This window comes from Monodon monoceros, unplaced genomic scaffold (genome assembly GCF_005190385.1).
Source record: "Monodon monoceros isolate NGI ecotype Baffin Bay Population unplaced genomic scaffold, NGI_Narwhal_1 Super_Scaffold_6, whole genome shotgun sequence".
NCBI lineage: Eukaryota > Metazoa > Chordata > Mammalia > Artiodactyla > Monodontidae > Monodon > Monodon monoceros.
In genome coordinates this window covers 9,750,900-9,778,235 of record NW_021703783.1, presented here as the reverse complement: position 1 = coordinate 9,778,235, position 27,336 = coordinate 9,750,900, and the positions used below count along the sequence as shown (strand labels likewise).

Genomic DNA, 27,336 nt, shown 5'->3' with positions numbered 1-27,336 from the left:
ATTAAAGAAGAAGCCAAATACAGTACTAGAACAACCCACCAACGTAATGCAAATTACATGAGACATAAATGGCACAGAAACAAAGTAAAAGACAAGGGAATACATGGTTCACTCCAGTCACAGTTTGACTTTTTAACACAATGCTAGTATCTCTTTGGGCTGTATCTGATATGTAAATCTGCTTCTGCACTCAAGACAGCCTTCTAAAATCATGTGATCATTAAATCATAATTTAAACGTTCACTATCCCACAGTTTCTGCTTGCCAACCAATTTACCCCACAGCCCAGATAATTTGGTGGCCAGCTCTCAACATTCCCCTAACCAGAATGAACATAGAGAAATATACTTAGTAATAGTCCTTTTACATAAATACCAGCAACTGTGGCATAATAGCTCCCCAAAAGGAAACACATGTAAGAAACGGGATGAAGAGGGAGCTAGAAGATGAAAAGTAGGCAAGATGTCTCAGATTCTCCCTAGGGTAGATATTCTCAGATTGGTAAAGGAAATGTCTTCCACCAAAAAAATACCCTTTAGCCAGAATCTGAGATGGCTTAAAATAGCTGCGCCAGGCCAGAGCGATGCCTGCTTAACCAGGAACACCACACTAATACCGTACTTCTCGATCCTATATAGAAACACTCTTGTGGCAGCAGACAAGCTCAATTACCGCCGGACTGGGTACCACAAGAGTTTTTAGGGGTTTATTTTCCTTAAAGAAAATATCTGCCCATCACCTGTATTTTTATTTCTCTCACGGAAATTTTCTTATTTTCCTGGAAGCACAGACACTCTGTTCTTATTGTGACTGAAATCTGGTATGCTTAATACTTGACAATAATATAGCACCTTTCATCCAAGGATTTGTTGTTTGGTTTTGGTTTGTGTGTATTTTAAGAAGCTTCCAGAACTGCCTTGCCTCACCTGTGTTGCAGGATAGGCAGGACCTCTGAAAGGCAACCCCACCAGCTCATGTCAAAGCTAGAGCTGTCTCTGAGCCTAGGAGCCCTGATCCCCAATGTGGCTAATTAGATAAAACTTCCTCAAAAGTGTATAATTTAGAGGAAGAGTAACAGATTGTGTTGCACGGGTCTTTGTCCTTCTCTCTCACGTTACATACTTAAAACAGACATTGATTGCATGGAGAGAGGTTCCTAATAACATAACTCTAACATAACCCTGCTATAAGATTGTTCCTTTTTCCCATAATTTGTGTGGTGCTTCCACCACTGAATTGGTCGTTGGTGGCTTTGCAGAAACTCCAGAGAGCTGCCTTGGCTTTAAAGGAGAGGCCAAGCAAAGTCTGTAGCAAGAGGTCTCCACGAGGGACAGCTGTGTGAGGTCTAGTCTGGGTTCTGACCACGCCTCAGGCCTTCCACTGTGAAAAGTTCTCTCTCTCAGTTTAGCTAACACACCAACTTAGCCTGAATCACTATCTCTCTTCCTCCCATTTTGTCACAAATACCACAGAGCTAAATCTCTGTTCCAACGAGGGATGATGGCTCACTGGCCAAAGTCCTCCCTCAGGGCCCTTCAGATGGTACTGTTTTGCTTTGGGTCGGAAGGGCAGGATGGCTTCCAAGCCCGGCGTATTCCGCACAAGAACAGTATCTGCCCTTGCCGGAACTTGTACCGCTATATTTACTAGGTGCAGTGGGTCTGAAGACTGAATTCACCCTCGGAAGTAGAGCCAGCAATGTGGTAGCTGCTGGGGCCCCAGGCAGTGTATGTAACTGATAAGAGCTGGAGGCTGGAGGGAGGCCCTCTGGCCTGCATCCAGGGAGCATCCATCCCAGCCCACGGCTTTCTCCCGGGGCAGGGGCTGGACAGTACGGGACCCCCTCAGTCATGTTTGGGTTTCAGCCCCTCCCCCCTGCCTTCCCCTCCCCCCAATTCCCTCTCTTGGTTTTTCCTGCTCAGCAACGTCCACTCCTCTCCCAGATTCAAGGACTCCCTCCTCCCCACCCCCACCCCCCAGATCCCCAGTAACGTGTGCAGCCTTATTTCTTTCTCAGGACCAGATAGAGAATGCCAATGATGAAGCTGAAGCAGAAGCAGATCCAGGTCAGGATGAAGGAATAGCCGTGGTGACTCTCCAGGTACCAGCCTCTAGAGTTATTGGCATAGTGATAAGTGTAGGTGGAGGCCCCCACCAAGATGCACAGCCCTGCAGGCGAAAAACAACGATTAGCTGTTGGTTTGATTTCTTAACATGAAAACCAAGAAAAAGATTTTATAATTTTAGGAAGAGCCTATTTCCCTCATGGGCGATGGGAAAATGAAATCTGAAATTGGACCCCCAACGGTAGTTCTGTCGATTTGCCCCAAACCAAGCTTGATGGCTGTGTTGGCAAATCAGAGGTGCTCGAGTTCTCACATCTGCACTGGTTTGTGTGGATGAAACACAGCATCTCGGGTCCACCCCTCAGCCTTCCCATCTGGACCCCAGCACACAAGGGCAGGCTGCCTGAGGGATGCAGAAGAACACGCCTTCCACCAAACTGCGTGTGTGGGGGAAGAACGACAGGAGAGCGGGAACGGCGATCATCGCAGGCATTCTGGCAGTGGTTTCATCTTTCTAAGGAATCCCACATCCCTGCCCCCTTCAAGGGTCTTGTATACAAGTGCTACTGATGGACGGACTCCAGCCACTTGGTAGCTGCCCGGGAGCCCAGGTTTAAACAATGAAGCCTACGAGGGTTCTTATTCTAAGCAGCTATCAGGGGTTCTCCCAGAAAGCACAAATTGTACAAGGCGGTTTCACTGCCCCACGTGCTCAGCTGTTCAAGCTGCCGGGAGCACCCATGGTAAGATCTACGGGAAAAGCTTTTTCTGGGTAAGCTGATACTCACAGCACACCAGCATGGTGGCCCCTGAGAGGAAGAAGCGGTTGCCTTTCTCCATGGTGAACAGCTGGAACACGAAGACCACGAGGGAGATGACGGAGAAGATGATGGACAGAATCATGAAGGCCTGCACTGCCTTGAGGGCATCTGTGGACACAGGGTGGGGGGAGTGAGGGTGTTAGGCTACCCAGTCCCCGAGGGACTGGCCATTTCCCTTAGCGCGCGAACCGTCAGCACTGAGTACAATATCTTTGTACGCACCTTCACTGCTGTATAACAGGCTGTGGCTGCAGTCATTAGCGGAAGTACAGTTTCTCCAAAGACCTACTGATATCCTTCCAGCACCTGAAACCACCCAGGCCTGAAATCAAAAAGAAATAAAGGAACTCTTCTCAGTACTCTGTAATGACCTATACGGAAAAAGAATCTAAAAAAGAGTGGATCTATGTATATGTATAACTGATTCACTTTGCTGTACCCCTGCAACTAACACAACATTGGAAATCAACTAGACTCCAGTAGAAATTTTTTGAAATAAATTTTAAAAAGAAATTAAAAGTTGTTTAAAAATTAACCCCCTGCTTTGAAAGAAAAGGAAGCAACAGATCACCTTGTGTCAGGACCAAATCTTAACCAAGACTCCATAGTTAGCCATAAACATGGTTTATTTCCATCTCTTGGTGGAAATAAGGTGTCACTAAAACTGAAGTCACAAAGGTCCCAAGAAAAAAGAGAGAGAAGAACGTGTGACCGAGGAAAAGTCACCTCATTCTCTGGGCCTCACATCCCTCATCACTTAAAGAAAGAAAAGAAAAGAAGTAATTCAACCATCGCGATTTAAAATTCTAAGGCTCTAAGAAATGGAAACCCTGCGTGAGGAAATTGGTTTTAAGGAGGCACAATTCATACACCCTACCAAGATTGTTTCATGGAAGGGCCTGGCTAGAGGGGAAAAAAGTTAAGGAAAAATGTTCAACTGGAAAAAAGTAAGAAACATAAAGGGCAACGGAGAAAATAGCTGAGTGATCAATAAGCCACTTTCATCTAAACAGAAAGATAAACCTTGATCGTCACAACATGCAAAGTAATTCCATAATAACATAGTCTAGCCACAGCCTTCCTGTGGCGGCAGCTGAAAGAAGAATGACCAGAATGTGTTCCCCGAGGCTCACCACAGTGCCAGCAAAACACTTATCCTTCTGGGATGGAAAACAAACACCCAGCCCTGTCTACACAGAGTGTCTGTTAAAATGAGAGTTATTGGAAAAGCAGGGCCAGGATGCCAAATCGCCTGCCTGCTCTTGATTTAACAAACAACTCTGTGTCCAGCCCCGTATCAGAAGCCGATAATTCAGATATTCAGCACTCAGCATCCACTAATACAGTTTGAAGTTGTTTATCGGACCTGTTATCCTGAGAGACTTGAAGGGCAGCGTACAGAACGGCTAAATTAGAGTCTGGGGGAGGCCACGTGGGTGAGCGTTCTAGCTTATCACAGTGATGCTTCAATTAGCCTTGCCTATAATTATACCCACCGATGTTGGCAAAACTCTGAACTTGAAAACCCATTTATCCTTCAACTGTAACAGGGACCTGAACAGGTTCTGGAACCGTTTTTGTCTGTCTAGTGATGGATGGCCTTGGTTTTTGGGTCCAAGGAGCTGTCTTGTTTTTTTCTGAGAAAAGCACAATGGACCCTGCAAACTACCACTAGAGGTCAGAGTAGCCCAAGGTTCAGAGAGAAGAGCCTGTTGCTACCTCCGTATTTTTAGGTTGTTTTGTTTGAGTTAATTCAGGGGAATCGGGTTAATCTTGCAAAGTTCCACTCTCACATTCTACTCTCTGCCCAGATCTTGAATCTGGCGGTCGGGCCACCAAAGTGTCTTATGATCTCACTCCCATTTCTCCTTCTAATCAAGGTCCCCAGAAGGAAGGGAAGTTCTGCCCTGCCACGCAGGTGTCCTCATTATGCCCTGAACAAAGCCTGTCCCTCCCTGCTGGGCTCCTTGACCCGCACACCTAGAAGGCGTCCCATGCTCCTTTCACTCTGCACCTTTAGCAGAGAGAAACCCCACCCATTTACCCGTCCTCCAAGCTTCACCTACACTGAGAAGCCTCGCTGTGTTCTCCAGACTGGCGGGATCACTCTCGTAGACACTTGTTACTTAGCTGTCTGAAGTGCAAGTATGTGTTTATTTTTTTCCATGACTAAACTGTAAATTCACAAAGGGCAGGAATTATGGCTTAAACGTCCTTTGTAGCACTTTATGTAAATATGCAAATAACTTCCAAATGAATGAATGAACAGAAGAACACAACTCACATTGGCAATGGTGGAAACAAATAACATGATGACGGTGGCGATGTGGACCACAAAGATACTGGCCAGTAACACCAACATCTTGGCTTTTTGATGGCTTGGGAGTGAAGAGAGTTCTGAAAAGAAAGGAGAACAAGAAAGGGAAAGGGCAGGTTACTGTCAGATTCAACACAGTAATTCAACTTTCCCGCCTGGGTGGGCTAGCTGCTAAAATCAGGAAGAGCTGCAGTAAAAACCATCAAGATTTCATCACAAATTCCTGCAGACAACTAGTTAGCCCAGCTCCCACAAGTACCTATTCGTCTGTTTAAATAGAGCTAAACAGAAACAGAATTCTGCCTCTCAGGTATTTATATACTCATCCTTCTGATACAGCCTGTTTCAAAACAAGAAAATTTTATGGTAACTGTTATCATTTTATTTTGTTTGTGTTTTAGAGGCCAAAAGTAGGGCTTTGGTTTTTAAAAGGGCTTTCACAGCTGTAATTTCCAGGTCTCTGTGCAACAATGTCATATAAATTTCTATTTTCCACTAGGGAAGTGTCCACGCTTCTATCAAACTGCTCACCCAGTGATTTTAATCGAATTTTCCTCAGACCAGCAGCTATTACTCAATGCCCAGAGACTGAATGGGCTACTAACTTGATCCCAGAGGAGATATAAAACGTGAGAGCCACAACTTCTATTATAATAATGCTGTTCGATATTCAATAATTATAACTACCTAATTAGAGTTTAATGGTCTGATCATCTACCAACGGAACATTTTAGACTGGTATTACTGCACCGGAGCGTTTGGGCTGTGTCATGGTAGGGACTCTGCTATTGGCCTGGGGGCATAGGGTTATATTTCCTATGATTCAATATGACAGTTCTGGGGGCTGGATGCAGCTTCAGAGACCAAATGTGCCTTTGACTTGTGCTTGACATTTACCCAAATGCCAATCCTTCAGGACTCAGTAGAGCAGATGGGCAAATGCATCCATCACACGGTGGGTGGGGGGATGGAGAACTCATAGACATTAAGAAAGTGAATGGGTAAAAGAAGCGTTCAGCCGTAATCTCAGCAGAATAGAAGACAGGAGCCCATGGGTCATCAAACCTAGAAAATAAAGAAAGTGTGAAGGATGCATGAGAGGGCAGCTATTCTGATTAATGTCAGCTACAGGAGTGCTTTGTCACTCACGCCCAAGACAGTTCAGAGGCGGTGCCGGCTCGGGAACTTCAGAAGGAAAGGACTCGGGTTATTCACACCCTAGGCGGGGTGGATGTGTGGCTGTCCCCCATCAGGGAGGAGTTGGCGGTGCACATCCAGTAACTGTGTCCCACTTCTCTCTCTCTCCCTCCACCTCATTTAATTGAAGCTTTGAGTGTGCTTGAGCCCCTTTCACATTGGACCGGGTATTTACTGGAAAGCACGGATACAATCATTCCAACACTTCTGATGTTTTTGATCTCCTCTCCCTTTCCTCATCAGGCACTCAAAGTCTAGAATGACCTACGGAACCCCAGGGGCCTTGCTCTTGACAGGCTAGGAATGAGAGGCAGACACTGGCCCCCACTGCCCACCCGACCCATTCCAACCCCACCCCGCGCCCTCCTTCCCCATCCGAGCACCTCCTGCCGCCTAGATTCTTTTTGTAGAAATGTGTCCAATGGAACTGTGCACGACCAAAATGATGAAGTTTATCCTGCGGCTTCAGGGGAGAGCTTGGAGCTTTCGTGCCTGCTATTAATAACCTCCCCACACATTCAAATGCATTTTTGCTTTTCTCAGGTCCTTGCACACTTCCTCAACTCTCTGCTTGACTTTAATGCACAGTGAAAAGAGGTTTTTGAATTAGACCGAGGTTGAGTTAGAATCGTATAAAGTTGTTTGACCTTCCAGTCTCAGTTTCCTCCTAATGTAAAGTGAGGGTTGCAACGCTAATCATACAGGGAAATGTGAGGGTTACATTGGATCATATATGGAGAACTTCCAGCACAGCGCCTGGCACATGGCAGATACTAATGGGGTCGCTTTCGTTGTGATTATTAGTATTACTATTATTATTATTATTATTATTATATGAAACTGAGTAGCTGGCACCGAACCAACCCAGTCCATCCGTCACCAGGCTGCCCCATGTTAAGTGCCAGTAATAGGATATCTGCTATCCAGTTCACAAGGCAGTGTGTATAAAATCATTTAGGTCCTCTTAGAAATTGTCTTTATGCCTAATCCTTGCCCCTTGCGTGGGAGGACCACTAGGAACACCCCCTTAGAGATGAGGAGGAGAATCCTCACTCTTCTCAGCCCTGTGCTACCCATCCTCCCGGCACCCCCAAGATTCACACCATCACTAGTTCCTGAGCTCACCCCTCATGGAGAAAGGAACAGGCATGAATTAATTCTCTGAATGCAGGGAATTAAAATATTATATAACGTGGGCTTCCCTGCTGGCACAGTGGTTAAGAATCCACCCGCCAGTGCAGGGGGTGCATGTTCGATCCCTGGTCCGGGAAGATCCCACATGCTGCGGAGCAACTAAGCCCGTGCACCACAACTACTGAGCCTGCGCTCTAGAGGCCGTGGGCCACAACTACTGAGCCCGTGAGCCACAACTACTGAGCCCTTGTGCCACAAATACTGAAGCCCATGCGCCCAGAGCCCATGCTCCGCAACAGGAGAAGCCACCGCAATGAGAAGCCCACACACCGCAACGAAGAGTAGCCCCAGCTCGCCACAACTAGAGGAAGCCCGCACGCAGCAACGAAGACCCAATGCAGCCAAAAATTAAAATAAATAAATTTATTTTAAAAAATATTATATAACAAGTCATGTTTAATCCTCCTTGGGCTCTACAAATGACTTTTTTATTCCTTTGCTTCTAATTTACAAACACCCTCCTCCTAATAGGGGTTGAGGGACCAAAGACAGAATATAACACACCAAGTGATGCCTCTTAAATGAGGTCGAGGAAAATGTTCTGAGTGTCCTCCCTTACATGCTGTTGGGGATCCAGCAGTGTTTTCCGTCTCCTTGGATTGGTCTGTAACCCTCCAAAGTTGAGTCTGATTCCTTTCTCCCCGGCTCACAGTGTCCATTTTGATGACTTGAACATAATTGCCTTCCAATTACCCTGCACCTTCACCGTGGCTGGTCCACTGCACCCGCTGGGCGCGCGAGTTCCTGGCCAATGGCTCTCACTTCTGATCTAACCCACAGTCCCCCCCTGACCATTAGTCCCCTGCGGGGTGCAGGCATGAGTGAGTGGTGGAATCGAGCAAGGAAGCGACTCTCTTTCAGGGTATTTAGATTTCTGTAATCTGCCACATCTTTTCACCAAAGAAAGGAGCAAAATGTGTCGGATTAGCAAGTGTTTGTAGTGCACGGAACATACAGTTCTCTCCACTTTTGGCTGCTGTGTCCAGCCGGAAGTAGGAGCTGCTTAGCTGGAGCTACTGCATAACACATATAGTAACCTCTCCATTTTTCATTGCCCCAAATTTGTCAGGTTCTTATTAGTATCATCCATTGTCAGCTTAGAGGGGCTTCCTTTAATTTCAATGGCTCTCCCCAACACATTTGGAAACAGAATGAACTGTCTTCTTAAATTCCTGGCCTGCATCATCCCTAGGTACTCAGTCCCTATACTAGAGGCCCCCCAGCAGATGAGTGGGGACCTATCAAGTAGTAGAGCAGTTTGGGTAGAAATCAAAGAAGACCCCATGCTCCCACGGGGTCCACACACCCTTCACAGGCAGGGAAGATTTCTGAGAGCCTCATTCCCTGGCCTTGTGTGTAACTTGCTTCAGATAAAAGCGCCCAAAAGAGACCATTTCTGAGCATTTATATCTTCGGAAGTATTGGCTGCTACAACTTTCTTTCGTGGCAGTATGTTTCACTAAAACAATAACTGAGTTCTCTCTCCCACCTCTCCAAAATGCTATAGATAGCACGCACCAACGGAAAGCAGACCCCTAGTCATAGCCGGGCAGCTCAAGCCAGGCAGTAGAGGATAACGGCATGGAGGTTCTAAAGAGCTGGGCGCCACACCTTCCTCCCAACAGAGCATCGGTGCTCGGGAACGTCCCAAAGTCTGTCACGTGGTTGCTGGGACTTCCCTAACAACATGATCTGTGGTTCTTGGAGTTGGACCCAGGCCACCAGAGCTAGTGAATCCGCTGCATTCTCAAGGGATAGGATGTCCACTGACTGTTCTATGTGGGGTGCCAGGGACACATTTCTCTTCCCACCACTGGAAGCAGAGTAGGATCGCCCCCTTTACCCTCATTTACCCAACAAGCTTGGGGACAGGGGTGGTCAGGGCTCCGTGGGGCTGGGTGGGAAACTGAGAAAAGTAGGGGAGGCATGAATGCTGACTCTAGAGAGAAGTGATCATTAAGAGAAGTGGAGGTTAGCGACTTAGAGCCACACACAGGCTCTCTTTATTCCTTTCCTGTTCTTTCTGCCCTAACGGACAGGCCCGCCGGTTCCTTTTCCACCACCGCCATCTTTGTTTCTGACCACGCTTCCCCTGTTCTCCCCGCATCGCCCAGACCACACTAGGGCGGTGGTCTCTTTACACTCCTGTCCCCGATACAAGCCTCACAGCCACTGACCATTCTAGGTCTGGATGAAGTTCTTTGCTAATAGGACATTTATTACAGTTAGTGAAAATGAGCCTGAAGATCACGGTTGCTGGTGATTGGAGCTGTAAATCACTAACTCATGTTAGGGGGAAAGATAACCGCCCTCTCTAGTTGGCTCCGTCCACTTAAATCTTTATTGGTTTCTTGCCTCCCTCTTATACCCAACCCCCCCCCCCAAAAAAAAAAGAAAGAATCAAAGGAACATATCCCTGAGACTGCCTTTCTCTTTGTCTTTTTCAGGTAGCCTGACACTTTTAGGGCGTTCTGACCAGGAGAAATTAATCAGGCCTCTGTGGACACCTTTCCTTTTCTGATGGGTAACTCATACTGCAGAGACTTTGAGAGTCATTGACTTCTAAACAGACAATTGAGATGTTAGTAATTTGGCTCCGTGATTGCTAAGCTAGGGGTCAGATCACTTTCTTGCTGCCCCGGAGTCTGTGAGTTTATTGAGCAGCGACCAGAGTCTAGGGGAAGCAACGCTTGAGGGTGGTCTAAGGAACAATAATTGGGAGCAATACAACAGAATAGAACCCCCCAAACCTACTTCTCCAGCAAAGGAAGTGATGGAAATCCTCGGCTTGAGTCACTGAAGAACTCGCCAGAGACTGGAGGTGTCACATAATCAGAAACAGGGATCTGGGGGTTGTGTGAGCAATGTGGGGGGGGGGGGTCCCACAGAGCTCAAATGTCTGTGATTCACTTGGAGTGTGTGAGAGTCTCACAGACAAAGGCAAAGTGGAGGCATCCTCTCCCAGATGGTACAGGATAGCTTTCTGAGAAGCCTGTGGATCGCGCTGGCTAGCCAAAGACAGTTTAGTCATTTCCCTGGCAGCTGAAGACAGCCCAGGCTTTTCTGGGGAGACAGGAGCAATAATGACCAGATGCCAAAGTCCCTCCCCATCACTCCTTCCTCTCATCCCAGTTTGTTTGTTTTTTTAACATCTTTATTGGAGTATAATTGCTTTACAATGGTGTGTTAGTTTCTGCTTTATAACAAAGTGAATCAACTATACATATACATACACCCCCATATCTCCTGCCTCTTGCGTCTCCCTCCCACCCTCCCTATCCCACCCCTCTAGGTGGTCACAAAGCACCGAGCTCGTCTCCCTGTGCTATGCGGCTGCTTCCCACTAGCTATCTATTTTACATTTGGTAGTGTATATATGTCCATGCCACTCTCTCACTTTGTCCCAGCTTCCCCTTCCCCCTCCCGTGTCCTCATCATCCCAGTTTCATTGCTGAAAATAACACAGTCAGGTCATGCATTTTTCCTCCAGTATTTATCTCCCGTGCATCCGTACTTTCCACTCTCACGGTCATTGCCCAGCTCAGGACCATCAGCCTCTCCCGCGATCCTCTCTCTGAACTCCTCCCTCTTAAGTATATGCTCTGTGTCACTGGGTTATCCGACCAAGTCACTCATCTTCTCAAATCTTCCAAACACACCACCACCCCACCACCAATCAGGAAAGAGGATCCAAACACCTCACGCTGGCCCTGGGAACCCGAGGAATTTTAAACCCAAACAGAAGTAGTCATTTTCCTCCTGTTATTAAAATCACTGGTGGCAACCCGCCTAGTAACAGAATTATTTGTGGAAATGTTTCACTCCCCCACCCATAAGATTCTAAGTTCCTGAAAGGAGAAGCTTGTCTATGACAGGTACAAAGTATCTGTTCAGCGAGAAAATAAATGAATCAAGGAAGGCAATATTTTCTTTTCCGTGGAAAAACAATCAATGTCAAAGTAACTGAAGTCTTCATAAAAAAACAACAGAATTCTCCAGAGAAAATGTTTCCCCCTTTTTTATATAGGTGAACTTTAGTCCTGTATTAGTTTTAGAAATTATTTATATATTAGTGTAACTATGTATTGAACATCTTACTACAGGCAAACTCTGTGAATATTTCCTGAGTATTTTTTTTTTTAATTCTTATTTATTTTTTTGGCTGCATTGGGTCTTCGTTGCTGTGTGCAGGGTTCCTCTAGTTGTGGCGAGCAGGGGCTACTCTTCGTTGTGGTGCGTGGGCTTCTCATTGCAGTGGCTTCTCTTGTTGCCGAGCACAGGCTGTAGGTGCTCGGGCTTCAGTAGTTGTGGCATGAGGGCTCAGTAGTTGTAGCTCGCGGGCTCTAGAGCGCAGGCTCAGTAGTTGTGGCACACGGCTTTAGTTGCTCCGCGGCATGTGGGATCTTCCCGGACCAGGGCTCGAACCTGTGTCCCCTGCATTGGCAGGTGGATTATTAACCACTGCGCCACCAGGGAAGTCCTCCGAGTAGCTTTGACATTTGAATATTCAAGGTTATATGTGTGTTTGTTCCCTTTCATTCAAGAAGAAACAAGTAAATGCAAAGAAAATATCTTAAACTTCTAAATACTATTTTGTGTATTTAACTTCCTTATCTACCTCTTTAAATTACAGAATCTCTGACTGAAAGGGGACTTTAAAATTCCTCCCCAATGCATGAAACTCATCTATAAATCTACACCAAGGAACTACCTAAATCATGCTTAAACTCCTCCAGTCACGGGGAGCTCACTACTTACCAAGACCCCCTTCCATTAGAAAGGTCCTGACAACACATCAGAGGCTGCTCTTGACAATGACTACCTTGATCTTACTTCTGCCCTTTGTCTAAGGCTTCCTTGTTAGCATTTTTCTAAAGTGGTCACTTTTCCAGCAGAACTTCCAGGTTATCAGAGAATTAGCCAGAGGACATCACCTGAGATCCCCAAATCTCACTAAGTCATAACACTGTCCTGAGATGACCCAACTGCTGGACACACTCCGTCTTTTCATTGATTGATGCTGTCAGTGAAATCCCCATCTTTTTCTGGGTACCTGCAGACTTTGAAGAACGCTTTCTCAGACCAAGACACAGTGCTTTCTCCAGATGAAAGGCAAAGCCACTCCTGGTCATACGATCTCCATGAGTCAGCCCACATCTGCCCATCTTCCTTCGTGGCATACCCCAAACTGTGGCTGTGCTTCTCCTGGGGACACTGTACAGGGTGGTAGCACGAATGCCTTTCTGTCCTCTACACATCAGGATCATTTTGCTTTTGTTGGTTTATTTTGATATGTTTCTTTCCCACTGAGGATCATTTGGGTTGGCAAAATGAATGTCCAGCAGAAAAGGAAATACTCTCTTTGGGGAGCAGCCGTAGAGGATGTATCCGGAGGAGGAAAAGGCTGGGATTAAAGGCAGGGCTGAGTGGATGAGACCTTGGATGAGCTTTTCTGACCATTGTTCTTGCTGTTTTATGTCAAGTGTACTTTTCCATTCTAAATATTGTTTTTATGTAGGGGTGGGAGAGGGGGGCATTAATTTCTCCGTGGGAAACATGTGGAGAAGAAGAATCCTGAAGGGCTGTTTCCTCCTGCTTCTGCATGTCTGATGTTTGGTGTGGAAGGAAAGAATTTCAAGCTGTACCTCACTATATACACATCATTCCAGGGTCTGATGTTTTCAAGTGCACAGGGCAGTTTTTATGACCAGGAGAAACATGAGCAATCAAGTAGCAGGAATCTACATGCGCCAAAGAAAACAACTATTTTTTCATGGTCGTGGGGTAAGGGGACTGCACCTCCCAAATGTGGGCTCTCACTTACGGGGGTTATTATAGAAAAGGTGATGTTTTTCCGGCGCTGCTGTCGACTAGCATGATTCTCCCGTAGTTAGGGATGAGGAACTGGGGGTGGGGGTAGGAGGATGCTATTGAAGGGGAACAAAAAGAGAAAGAAAGAAAAAAGAGCACCTATTTGAAAACCAGATTCTCATAAAAATTCTGCCTCTGACTAACTGCTAACTTTGGGAAAATAACATACCCTCTCTGGACAGTAGCTCCTAGAGAGACATAGTATTGCACAACAAAAAGAGCACAGATTCCAGGTTCAACTCCTGACTGCACCAATTTAAAAAAAAAAAAATTCAGTGTTAATGAGGTATAGTTGACATATAAAATTGTAAGCTATTTCAAGCACGTTGAAACTCCAGCCCGTTTTAACTGTGATCTGCAGACCTCGTAGCCTTAGTGCGAGGACTGAAGGGCTCCTGCCTGACACAGAGCAAAGGCTGTACAGTTGTTGGTTATTCTTTGTGTTCCTTTATGGAAAATGAGAAGCTCGGCCCAGCGAAATGGGCTTGAAGCTTCTCGGGCAGAAATTGAGGGCCAGCAACTCCGCTAGAAGCAAACAAGCAACATGAAGCTTGTCTTTCCAAACGTCCCCAAAGAGAATAACCTCTCTCTCTGGTTTCCCCTGGTCCTCTTTTGTGTCGGGGAGTGGCTAGATCTGGGGGACATCTGCCAAGGCTCCGGCCAGACCTGGGCAGCGAGGCCGGGCCCAGCCCGTGTCCCCGGCCCCGGCCCACAGCTGGTCAGGCCATCGGGCAACGTCCCCTGGGCGAGGAAGGAAGCTTCGTTGTCTTCTGCTCCTAACAAAAGAGGAGTGTTCTGGCGGCCAGAATGTCTCCGAGGGAGAGGTTGCCAAGATAATAACTAGGGTTTGGGAAGAAAATCAAGGTGTGGCCCGGCCCCAGGGGCCCTTGGCAGGGGGGCGGTCCGACAGTAGGTGGCAGTAACAGGCTTGCACCAGCGGGGCCACAGCCCGGGAGGTGGCAGGGCCAGACGGATGCAGGTGCAGCCAGGGCCGCCGCAGTGCCTGGGGTGGGCTGCGGGCTTTGTTGCTCTTTCTAAGGGCAACTGGCTCTTTAGTGGCTTAGCAGGGCTGAGGTTATTCAGTCCAGTTCCTCGACAGACGAGGAAAAGCTGGTCTCCAGAGTGAAGGCAGCGTCAGGATGAAGCCCACCCCCTGGCATCTTCCAGGTCAGGCCTTCTCCACTGCAGCACGAGCTTTTCTCTCCTACGTCGGGGCAGAAGTTCTAGAACTTCCACCGGATCTCCCCTTCACTCTGTTCCTCCCACCGCCTCCTAGTTAATCAGAGGGTCAGCAAAACCCCTCAAAAGAGCGCCATTGGAAGAAACGAAGGGCCTTTGGAAGGACGCTGCTTCTTTCCATTAGGTTGCTGAGAGGGGCCACCAGCTGAGCCTGCCCCAGCCAAACCCGACTCCGCCCCTCCTTGCCCCTCTGCCACTGCCTACCTCAGACGAGCTTCAAACCTTCCATCCTGGCTCCCACCTACAGCACAAGCCCCCCTCCCCAGCGAAGCATGGCGGGCAAAGGGAAGCATGAGGTCTCAGCTTCACAACCCTTTCTCTGAAATGTGTGGACCCACCTGGCTGGTCCGACCCCTGGTTTCAGGAGCGGAAACCTCTCCCCAGCTCCCCGCACCTAGCCTCCTAGGCAGGGTCTTTGATTATTTCAAAGAAGACATCAGAGTACCCAGGACTTCGTTCTGCTGTCAGCCCTGATATGACCCTTCTGTAAAGGGAAGAAACGTCCCCGGGGAAGATCCCCGCCCTGTTGGCACAGATATTCGATGGAAACTCAAACGTTGCGTCCATGAGCAACAGAAGATTATTCACGGCGGGGGAGGGGGGGCAGGGGAGACAAGGAATACTTGGCCCTAAGGACTGTCTCGAGGCATTGAGGGAGTGAGTCAAGAGTGCGGCATCTTCACACTTCTGCCTTGTTCCTTCTCCCTGGCTTCCTCTTTCCACTTTCTCCCTCTTCTAGGCCTTTCCATCTGCCCCCCTCCCTGCCCGACACACAGGCCTAAGGAAACCCGCGCGGTCCCCTTGCTCCCCGCCCCCTTCCTCCTGGCACCTCCCCTTTCCTCGTCAACGTCCGCTCTCCATCAGCTCTCATGCACACCTTTGCGGCCGCACCCTCCCTGACAAGAAGGTGGGGCTCCTTTCCCAACAAGACCAGCTCGTCACATCTCCCCGAGCCTGGTCTGGCTCCTGGCAGATCCCTTGCTGTTGTCAATATCCCCACAAGGCTTGGCTAGCCTGGCCCTGCTTATCTGAGCGGGTGCTCCTCGGGTTTCACAAATCAAACCTCTTACCTTTCTTCCGAGACCTGGGTGAATGCTCACTGCTACCCGACGGTGAAGCCCGCGGACCCGGTCCCTAAGGGATCTCTGAGCGTATGAAGCGAGGGAGACCGCCTGGGTCCTCCGTCCTCCGTGAGATGCCTGTTCCCATGCAACACGTGGCTTCATTTCACTTTCCTACCAGTGTTTACGGATTAAGCTTGCTGTTAGCGTGAGCCGAGGGATTCCTCACGACAAGAATGGTAGGATCTTAGAAGAGTAGGGTCTCAGAGCCACAAGGGGCCGTGGAGACCACCAAGCTCAGTTCCCTCCATCGAGAAGACAAGTGTCCTGCCCACATCACACAGCAGAGTCGGGACAAGACGACGGCCCCTCGGGCCTCCTATTCAGCCATCCTGCACCTACCCCAGGATTCATGCCACCGATTTCAACCCAAGCCCAGCGGGTTCTCAATTTTAATTACCCCACTGGAAAAGAGAATTCATGAACCAGGCTTGGGAAATATGAAAGCTGCTAGATCTGTGTAAGGCCAACGGCCCCAAGAATAGAGGAGTCCATTTTAGCTCCAGAGAAATGCCGTTTCCACAGCAGGGAAGGAAAGGTTGACCCAAATGTTTTGTTAAAAAGGGAGAGAGAGACACAGCAATCCCAAGGGCTTCTACTTTTATCCTTGTGCTTCAGTATCAGCGGATCCCAATTAAATTGAGAGAAATGACTTGTAACTGAAGTGTTACAAAGAGTGGTCTGGAGGCATGCATGTTTGGGGAGTGGGGTTTTGGGAATTCAAGCAAACTCCTAACTGGAAGCGTATTTGGGCTCCCTTGATTACTGAATAGAAATCCAGGGTCATCTGGGCAGAACTGGAAAAAGTATTGGAAAAGGGACATTTACGGTCAGAAAATTCCAGTTCTACGTTAGTTAAGGATTAGGAGCTCTTTTCAATGGATTGACGTCCAGACTGCCCACCAGCAATTAGATCGAGGTGATGTTGATTGGCAGCCTGTTCCTGTACTTACTAGGACAGGAGGTTAACAGTGGAAAGGCGTGGGCTGCGTGAACTATGGACCAAGTTAAGGGACCGGCCCCAGAAGGCCAAGTCAGAAGCCTGTGTTTCTGGCACTGGATTGATTTAACCATGACCTCGCGGTAGTAACTGGGTGTGTCCCTCTGAGTATGTATATCTGAGAGTCCCAAATGGCTGTGAGCCTTTGTGCTAGGCAGCTATGTGTATACATGTGGTCGGTTCAAGAAGGAACCATATGCATGTGTTTAGAAAATTAAGGACCTCAGAATCAGATCACTTGCGTATGGATGACTATGCTCACGGTTTCAAAGCTTCGAAAATGCTCCCTGCTCTTTCTGAATCTTAGGTCGTAATAATAATAATACAGATGCATCAAGTTTTATCCATTAAATATTGAATAAGGGTCAAGTGTTTAGAGGATAAGGAGCATTGGATGGATCAACAACAATGAAAATAGAATGGGTACTTTCAGAACCGGAGAGCTAGGAACAAAGAATAGGAGTTATAGAGAAGCCAGTTTTGCTGGATCTAAGAAACTCTAGTAATTAGAGCTATCCAGCAAAGGTGGGAGAGCACGGCAGTACCTTCTGAGGTACCAAGCCTCTTCTATGGCAATTTTAGGGAAATGTAAAATTCCCATCCGTCCAAGGTGGTGTGAAAATAAGATTTCTGCATATGGTAGAGAATGAATGGGTTGACTTCCAAGATCCCTTGCAAACTCAGGGCACAAAATCAAGGATGAAATGTAACTATATTTGCCTTGTGCCCTTTTCTGAGGCCATTTTTCGGGTCTATTCCCTGTCAGGCTCTGAGGAGTCTACAGAAAAGCCATTTTGCTTCACCTCTAAGCCTTCTAGGTCTCTGACTGCTTTCTCTCCGCTGGTCCCAGGGGGTCTGGTACCAGCTGAAACCCCCAGAGCCACCGAGTCCAAGCCAAGAGGGTCTGCATGCCCCAGGTGGCCTCTATGGAGCTCCTTCTCTAGGTCCCCCAGAGTCTGGATGTCCCTGGGAACTGGATGGGCCAAGTCTGGCCGAGGAGAGAAGCAGGAAGAGTAGAGAAGGCCACAGTCTTTTCTGCGGTCTGTGGAGGGGACGTCCTTCCTCTCCTAGAGGCTGTCCTGTACTCCTGGGAGGGGGCCAGCATCTGCTCTGGGATGTGATCTGCCCTGGGTTGGTCCTCGATGGCCTTCTGCCAACTCCCAAGACAGTGTCCTACCCTCAAACAATGTAAAATCCAGAGGGTCCTTGGACCAGGACGCCAGACCGGACATCCTGCGGCCCTCCAGACAGTGCTCCACGCCCGCCCCAGTCCTCAGAGTCTGGGGTGGAATTTGATCCACCTCTGAGGGCAGGAGGAAAAACAACCCTCCCGGTTCAGTCTTGTCAAAGATTCACAGCTGAACTCCACAAAAATTCCCTCAGCCACGGAACTCTCTCACTATTTCTTGGAGGAAGAGGGGAAGGTGGGAATCAGAACCGCATTCTTTAAATTGCCGTCAAACCCCAGGCAATAACACGCAGCACACTTGCTCATTTATAAAACTCCAGCGTAAAGTGAGATGCCGCACAAATAATGAATTTCACGATGACGGTTTACGCCCCCAGAATTGTCAGTGTTGTCTATTTGCTGACCAGTTAAATCTAGCTTATTAGTTTTAACCTGCACAGACTAAAAGATTTGAACTAGCTTCCTAGGACACCACTACCATCAACTTAATAATGGCTTCCCTAATCCACGTCCATATAAACTGGGAAATAATCAACATTTCAAGCAAAGACGGGAGTTCCCTGCATCTTGAAAAGTTGCCCTTGCACTAACTTAATCATCCCCTTGAGGGCAATTTTACCAAGCGCCTTGCCTGTACCAGGTACGTAGGCTGATTACTTTTGAATCTTCTCTTCGTACGAACTACATTTCCAAAGAAAAAGCCTAATTTCATCAGACAAGCTGAATCCTGTCATTCTCCTCACCTTGTTTACCTGGGGGAAAAAAATACACCAGTATCTATATTGAAATGGGCCACACCTCCACCAAAATGTTAACCTTAAAAAAAAAAAAAAAAAAAAAGCAAATAGAAATCACTCGTCTTCCTTTTCCAGATCCCTTTCATGATTAGCACGAGTGTTTGCATTTGTACAGCCATGTTTTGGAAAGAGTGAGAAGATAAATGTTCCAAAACAATCACTGCCTTCCCCGCAGAAAAAAATCCCACATCCACCTAAAATAAAAAATGATTTTAACATTTCTGATATGCCATATTTTCAACTCAGCACGAAAATTTGGTGGTTTCTGAAGTGAAAGCACAAAGCGATTTTTTTACAGGGACAGATGAAGTTCCCCTGCCCTGCCCTCCCCTCCCCTCCAAACCCAGTTTCCCTCCTGCTTCTCCCCATCCTCCATATCTGGCCAGAGAGAGAGCTCTGGAATCCACGTCAGGCTCCCAACTTCACCAAAGGCACCCGTCCTGCGTTTTATTTCAAACTCCACTTGAAAGAAAGCGTTTCCTCTCTCTCTCTCTCTCTCCCTCTAACGGTTTTCTTTAAACAAACCAATCCCCTCCTCCTATCCAATGGAAAGAAAAAATATTTACACTTAAATAAAAGTGAATGAACAAACCGAAGGACAGCAGTAAAAGTAGCCACAAAAATAAACTGAAATGCAGATCTCTATCCACCATCACCCCAAAAGACCAGCACACAGAGAAACAGTTCAAGTCCTGAAGCACTTCGCATAAAACAGGAATTGACAACGTCGGGCAAGCACACTCTGTCATTTCAAAGGTACGTCATGGTTCCTCCATAAAGAAAACCCATAAAGGATACGCTAGTGGTATCCTAGGAAGCTAGTACCAATCTTTGGAATACTCTGTTCCAAAGTCCCCGCTCCCATCATGCTTTCAGAACAAGAACCCAGTTCCTGCAAGACCTAATTACAGCCCAGCCCCCCCCCCCATGGTGCCGACCCCCCGGGGCCCCCGTCAAACTAGATTTTACTGAACCTTAAGGAAAAAGTTGTCTCGGTGGCCCACTTTTAGCCAAAAATTCGTAGGGTTCATTTCAAAGGGTCATGGAAAAATAGCAAAGGAAAAAAGAAAAAGCAGAGCTCCAATGAGGTCAGAAGGAGGAGAGCAGTGGGAAGGAAGGAAAGTTCGCTGGGCTTCCGCACAGTGTCGGGAGCTGTCCTACCTGAGGGTCCAGCGGCCGAGGTGCCCAGAGTGACAGGAGCTGGTGGCAGGCGTCCGCTCTTCTCGAGGTTTGTGACCACAGTGAGGGGAGGGCTGGCCTCCCGAGGTTATAAGTTGCCTGCGCTGGTGTGCTGGGGTGTGTGATGGGCGGTTTCTTTTCACTGTGCTTTAAAGGAGTTTCTATGAATCAGTCTGGCTTAAAAAAAAAAAAAAAATGTGTTGGTAAGCTACGCCCTGCTAAGCTGGCAGTCCGTCAAGAGAGGCTGGGAGGGAGCCATCAATTCAGAAGAGCCAGTTTAGGCTCCCTGTGACTCAGACACACAGACCACAGTGGAAAAAGGAGTGACATTGCTTCAAATGAGTAACAGGAGTCACACAAATAGATCTGTTTACCGAAGCCCATTCCTCCTCTTCAAAAAGGAGACTTGGTTACCATGGATACAAGCAAAACACAGGTTATCTGCCCACACTTTCATCTGGGGGGGGGCAAGGAGGGGGACAGTGCCCTGCCCACTGACATCCTAGCTAATCATCCCACGAGACTCCCATTCTTCCTCCCCCACCAAATGCATCCGAGGCTGCTCATGGTCGGGAATGATCAGATATATTTCTGATTTACTTCCCTGCCTGGCCCTGGGCACCATCCTGGGGGTGGCTGGGGATGAAGAAGGGAACACACCAGGAGCCCTCAGAACCCGGCCTCTCAGTGGTGGAGAGCTGGCTGGATGGCCCTTTAATTATGCTCCGTGAACGCCCAGCCAGACTCCTCAGGTTCACAGTTGGGAGGAAGTCGTCTAGTTAAGAACTTTGCTCTCTGACCTCCAGGTAATAACCCCCTGGACCTTGCTCCACAGTTGAGCTCCTCGGGCATGATCATCCCAGCCACCTCTCTGCCTCACTCCTCTCTCACTCAGCAGTGGAGTCGGGAGTGGCCCTAGAAGTCATGTCATCCCAAGGCCAGGAGTCCGCTGGAGTCCAGAGTCCAGCTGCTCACCACTTAGCTATGTGACTGCATGCCTCCATTTTCTCGGGCACAAGTGGGGTAGACAGTACATTATGGTGAGAAATACACGTAGGGAGCGTATAACAACACTTGGTGCATAGTAAGCACTTGATAAATATTAACTAGAATGAGTATTTTACCGAAGAAGGAACCCAGGCCCAGAGAGGTGAAGTAACTGACCCAAGGAGAACAGCAAATTAGCAGGAGCAGCTGCGTTCCAAGTCGGCCACATCCAAGCAACTCTATTTCTGCTGTTCGCTGCTGTATCATGACAACTTATTTCAAGTCATATTATTCTCCTAGAGTTATTTATTGATCCATCCAACCAATGCATTTGCACGTAGCCGTGCACTAGGCACTGTTCAGAGCATGGGGTCACGGATGTGAGCAAGATCCCTGTCCTCCTGGAATTTATATTCCATAAAAGACTAGAGGGCTTCCCTGGTGGCGCAGTGGTTGAGAGTCCGCCTGCCGATGCAGGGGACACAGGTTCGTGCCCTGGTCCGGGAAGATCCCACATGCCGCGGAGCGGCTGGGCCCGTGAGCCATGGCCGCTGAGCCTGCGCGTCCGGAGCCTGTGCTCCGCAACGGGAGAGGCCACAACAGTGAAAGGCCCAAGTACCGCAAAAAAAAAAAAGAATAGAGAAGGGACGGATGACTATTCAACAAAATGTTTATAAAACTAGGTGGTAAAATTACAGGTGAATTTTTGTTTCTTCTGGGTCACATTTCTATATTTTCCAATTCTTCTGCCATGAACCTACATTACTTTGATTTTTAGGAAAAAACATTTTTTAATGGATAGGAGGGAATATTATCTGAAATGAATAATGGGGAAACAGCACACACACGCACACACACACGCACGCACACACACACACACACACACACACACGCATACTCCATCACTCATTTGATAATAAAAATGTCTGTTTGAGAAAAGCCCCTCCCAGCAGTGGGTTAAGAGTCCCGTGATCTCTGAGCAGCCTAAGCCTCGAGAGTCGGGGTGTCTGGTGGAGAGACCTGGGAACCCTCACGGCTGTAAGGGCAGAATGAAGGCACAGCCTACCTGAGCTGCATGCAGTCTGCCAGCCCATCCCACCCCCAGGCCTTCCCCCATCCTTTGTTGGCTTGCCTTTCACCTCCAAGGCCTTCTGCAAGTTTCAAACTCTCCCTTCCCCCAGCAGCATGTGCAGGGGGGCTGGATCCAGGGCTAGAGTCCAGGGATGCTGAGGAGTATGTGGTCTGGTTGCATTTTTTTAAAGAGAAACCTGGGGCAATCTTTCTCCTGCTTCCCTCTCAAGATGAACAGAGGAAAAAAGCAGAAACTTCCCTTATGGTACTTGAGCAGAGGAGTCATTTGGTCCTCCTGGATTCTTGGATTCCCACACTGGGTCTGAAAGGGAGAGGCAGTGGATTGAGAAAGGGGTTCTGAAGACAGAACTCAGAGAACGGTTCTACTTTTCCTCTCCCACCACCTGGCAAGGGGGTCAGTGAGTAATCTGCCCTCCTGCAATTCAAACTTAAAGTGAGTCCGTGTCATAGCCTTCCAGGGCCTAGTGGGCCTAGTGAATCTCACATTCCTTTAAACTTCTGGAGATGTTTAGGGTTTGGAGAGAAAATGTTAAATGCTTTGATCTCTTCACACACACACACACACACAGCGGTTGTGTAAATACAATCGTCCCTTGGTATCCACTTGGGGGAGTGGTTCCAGGACACCAAGGATACCAAAATCCATGGATGCCCAAGTCCCTTATATAAAATGGCATAGTACTTGCATGTATATGCGCATCTTTCCATATACTTTAAATCATCTTTAGATTACTTGTAATACCTACTGCAACGTAAATGCTAAGTCAACAATTGTAAATACAAGTAAATGCTACATAATAGATGCCGGTGCACAGCAAATTCAAGTTTTGCTTTTTGGAACTTCCTGGAATTTTTAATTTTTCTGAATATTTTCAATCTGCGGTTGGTCAACTCCATGGATGCAGAGCCTTCGGATACAGAGGACCTACTGTATTTTTAAAACATAAATGCCAGTCCAGGATTTCTAAAGGCTCGCAATTAACCCTTGAAATGTCACTGAGCTCTCTTTATAAAGTTATCAGGTCTGGGCAGGAAATTGGATCTGTTCTAGCTGAAGCTCCAGCTGACTCTGCCTCTGGATGTGATTAAAATATTAAGCCTGATTCTTTTCCTGGCCGTGAGCCCGACAGTTCTGAGACTGCAGATGGTAAAGTGTTCAGGGATCTAAAACCACGTGGGACTGGAGAATGTCACTCTGTCTGCAACACACAGTCTTTTCAAACCATTCAGGGTAATCTACCTTTCTCCTCTCTGCTCCCATTTCCCCTACTTGGATTAGACACATTCATTTTCCACATGGGTAAAGAACTGGGCAAAATTTCATTTGACCTCATTGAGGCCCTAGAAAGGAATGTCCCCTCTTGCCCAGTGCCACAGCATTGCATCCACACACAGGAATAAGCCCCCTCCTTCTGAAGCAATAGGCATCCACTTGTGGCACAATGCCATTTGGGGCAGATTTTTGAGTCTGAAGTGGCGTAAACACTTTAGATGGATGTGTAAATCCAGGGCTCTTCAGGACAAGATACAAGGAGAGATCATCTAAGGTAGGTCTGGCCCCCTCTCGCCCCCAGAAAAGAAAACTAATAATAACCTGAACTTGATTTTGCTCAGTTAGCTAAAAAGAATGTCAAGCATGTTCCCCAAAGCTAGTATATGTGCAGGGGATGTCAGTGGTAATTTTAGAAAACACTGCTTGAAAGGTAAATAGATTGAAATGAAAGTTACATAGTATCTTCCAAAGTCAAATGAAATTTGAGGATTTACCAAAAATGTCACCTTCCTCCCTCTTTCCTTCTTTCTGCTGTGCTCCTGTCTATTTCTCCCACAGGCTGTTTCTTTCCTGCTTTTATTGTTTACTTTCTTAAATTCCTCTCAGTGAGATACTTTCATATAATTCCATAAAATGAGAAGTCTCTAAGTCCCCCCTGCATCTTCCTCTTTCTTGTCTCTGAGTGAGCTTGCCCTGAAACCGCTTTTGAAAGAAAACACTGATGAAACTCCAAGAGCCTCCAAGGATACGGGCTGTTGGCTATTTCCCATCTGAGTGGAAAGTCTCACTAACAAAGCAGTATGATGCATGTATTACAGAAGAGGGAGGGCTGCATTGACAATGACATCTGAACTTGGAGGGAGAAGTGAGCCAACCCTGCCACCTTGGACAGTTACCAGACTGCTACTAATCGCTGTGATCAATTCTTCAGGCGGTTGTATGTGTAAGGATGGTCAGAATGGCTAAAAGAACAGACCTCCAGATCCATGTCTTCTTGGTTACAGATTCATAACCAGAGAAGAATAACAAAGAAACAAATAAGCAGTTGTGATCAAAATAAAAAAGTGAAAAGATACTGCCTTTTTCCAACTAATTTCAGCTGTAGTCCGTTCTGGAAGGTAGATATTAAAGGTATGTCACCTTCTCCACTTGACCTCTCATGAATACATTATTCCTGCTGCTTAATGGACCATTTCAAGTAAAAGGCTAAATATTTATAAGGAATTAAAGGCTGACTATCCCTCCCTTTGCCTAGAAGGCAGCAAGCCCAGTGGATGGGTGCTAACTACATACCCTGTGTTCCCCAAGTAAGGGAATCTCACATCCTCCTTCAAGATTTTCGCCTTGAACTCAGGGGCTGCTCAGAGCACCCTGCTCACTAAGCCCCCACAGCTGTGAGAAAAGTATTTAAGACATATCTTTAAATTTACTTGAGGAACATTGTCAGGGAAGGGGGCACAAAGCTGGACATTCAGCCGTGGGGGGGTCTTAGAATGTGTTTCCTACTGGGGCCGTGCGGTCAGCAGAGCCCACAAGACATAGGAACCCTCTCGAAGTGAGCTTTGAGAGCAAGTTATAACACTTTCAGAGACACACTGTTTCTTGGTGAAAACCAACAAACACTAAGTAGAGTGACTCAAACATTCAGCCTCATTGGAAATTCTTTCTCGTTAAATTTTAGGATAATTGGTTGACTATTTTTAACCATTAAGTCTTGCAGGACTGAACAGACCTCTTTCAAATCCTCACGACTCTCACACAGGCACACATACACACAGGTGATTTGCCCCCTCCAAACACATGGACGCCAGATCCACCTGACTCTTTGTGGGTGGTATGTAGAGCGGTGTCTCAAGGCTCTGGAACCTGGCAGAGCTTGTGGTCATAGGATTCACAGCCATTCTTCCCTAGCAGGACTGGGTTAAACACTGACGAACACACAAAGCTCCTTTTCCAGACCCCATACTGATCATCCTCCTTTGGTTTCAGCTATACTTCAGGCAAATTCCAGGGCTATCCAGTGCAATTTATTCCATTTCATCTCTCTACTTATAAATTCACTTTAGGACTTCCCTGGCGGTGCAGTGGTTGAGAATCCCCCTGCCAACGCAGGGGACAGGGGTTCCAGCCCTGGTCCGGGAAGATCCCACATGCCGCGGAGCAACTAAGCCCGTGTGCCACAACTACTGAGTCTGCGCTCTAGATTCCACGAGCCACAACTACTGAGCCCACGTGCCACAACTACTGAAGCCCACGTGCCTAGAGCCCGTGGTCTGCAAAAAGAAAAGCCACCGCAATGAGAAGCCTGGGCACTGCAACGAAGAGTAGCCCCCGCTCGTCGCAACTAGAGAAAGCCCGCGTGCAGCAACAAAGACCCAACATAGCCAAGAATTAATTAATTAATTAAATAAGTTTTAAAAATTTTCACACTGTTAAATAAATAAATAAATTCACTTTAGCCATGCCTGCCTGTGACTACACCCCAGCATCTTAATTACAGCTGGGGGACACTACATCTCCTTTGCCACCCATTGGTGACTCTTTTTCGGGTGGTCACAACCACGGAGGCTCAAACCAACCATTCCATTCTTCCTAATTTTTACTCTTAAATGGAGATTTGTCTCAATGTTCTGGGAACATCTTAATCTACCCCCTGTAGTAACAACTTCCCTTTGAAGATCCAAGGCTTCAAGTCGTCCCTAATGTGCTTCTTTCTGGATTGTGTGCTGGGAAGCACTTGCTGATTTTTGAAGGGCAAGCAACTCGAAACCAGCTGGATGTGGGGAAATTCACTCCCAGCATCTTGCAGTCCTCTGAAACTGCACACGGGATCCAGACAGAAAGGAGGATGTCATTTACCGTTTGGTTTTCTGATTATAAAAAACATGATTTTTGAACACAATTCCAACAGTGCGTGAAAATGTAAATAAGAAAGTTAAAAATCGTCCAAAACCTCACCTCTGAGATATTAATGTAAACACTCCTTCATAGCTGTGTATACACGTACATATATAAAATGTTACCCAGGATGAGGTACATGGTACATTGACACCTGCTATTGTCACACAATCCCTCTAGCTAAGCCCCACAGCTCCCCATGTCAATAAATGTAGATCCACATCATTATTTTTTTAATTGAACTATAGTTAATTTACAAGGCGACACATCATTATTTGTAACAGCTACAAAGTATCCCATCATGCGCATCTATCAAAGTATTTAAATGATTCCCTATTAATGGATAATGGATATCTACGTTGCTTTGATTTTTTGTCACTATAAACAGTACTGTGGTGAAACTCTTTGTACATAGCATATCTCTACATGGAATGACATATTTGCCATCTTATTAAATATTCTGTCCCCCATTCACTGGACTGGCATGTAGTACTGATTTCATCCCTCAAAGATGTGCAATCTTAGGGCTTCCCTGGTGGCGCAGTGGTTGAGAGTCTGCCTGCCGATGCAGGGCACGTGGGTTCGTGCCCCGGTCCGGGAAGATCCCACATGCCGCGGAGCAGCTGGGCCCGTGAGCCATGGCCGCCGAGCCTGTGCGTCCGGAGCCTGTGCTCCGCAACGGGAGAGGCCACAACAGTAAGAAACTCGTGTACCGCAAAAAAAAAAAAAAAGATGTGCAATCTTAGAAAACTGCCTTAAGCCCTCTGGATCCTATTCCTCATGACTGGGAGGGTGCCTTCTAGGCTTAACATTTTATGGCCACTTTCCCAACTCTAAAGCTCATGCAAAGCACGTACAAATGGAAGCCAGCCAGCTCTCTCTGGCCTCTACCTTCTCTTGTTATCTCATACACAAGATGGACAGTTCATATTGCTGTCCTTCTGGTCTTTCATCTAAGAAAATGGAGCCAAATGAGACTGCCCAACCCTGAAGATACAGTGCTGGGTGGTTGCCAGGAATTTGAGATTTAAAAGATTCTGTGGTTCTGGCTAAATCTCCGTGGACTACCCCATTCATGTTTTCAGCTGGAGGATA

At 47.2% G+C, this 27,336-nt stretch overlaps 1 protein-coding gene across 1 annotated transcript; it reads right to left on the bottom strand.

The window, feature by feature from the left end:
* Nucleotides 1-1,982: 1,982 nt before the first annotated feature.
* Nucleotides 1,983-20,147, bottom strand: EMP1 (epithelial membrane protein 1). Its single transcript, XM_029206230.1, has 5 exons — nt 19,974-20,147; nt 5,172-5,284; nt 3,110-3,209; nt 2,855-2,995; nt 1,983-2,169 (listed from the first exon to the last, which is right to left on the bottom strand). Exons 2-5 carry the CDS (start codon nt 5,247-5,249, stop codon nt 2,003-2,005), a joined length of 486 nt encoding a protein of 161 aa, XP_029062063.1. The 5' UTR covers nt 5,250-5,284; nt 19,974-20,147; the 3' UTR covers nt 1,983-2,002.
* Nucleotides 20,148-27,336: the final 7,189 nt, after the last annotated feature.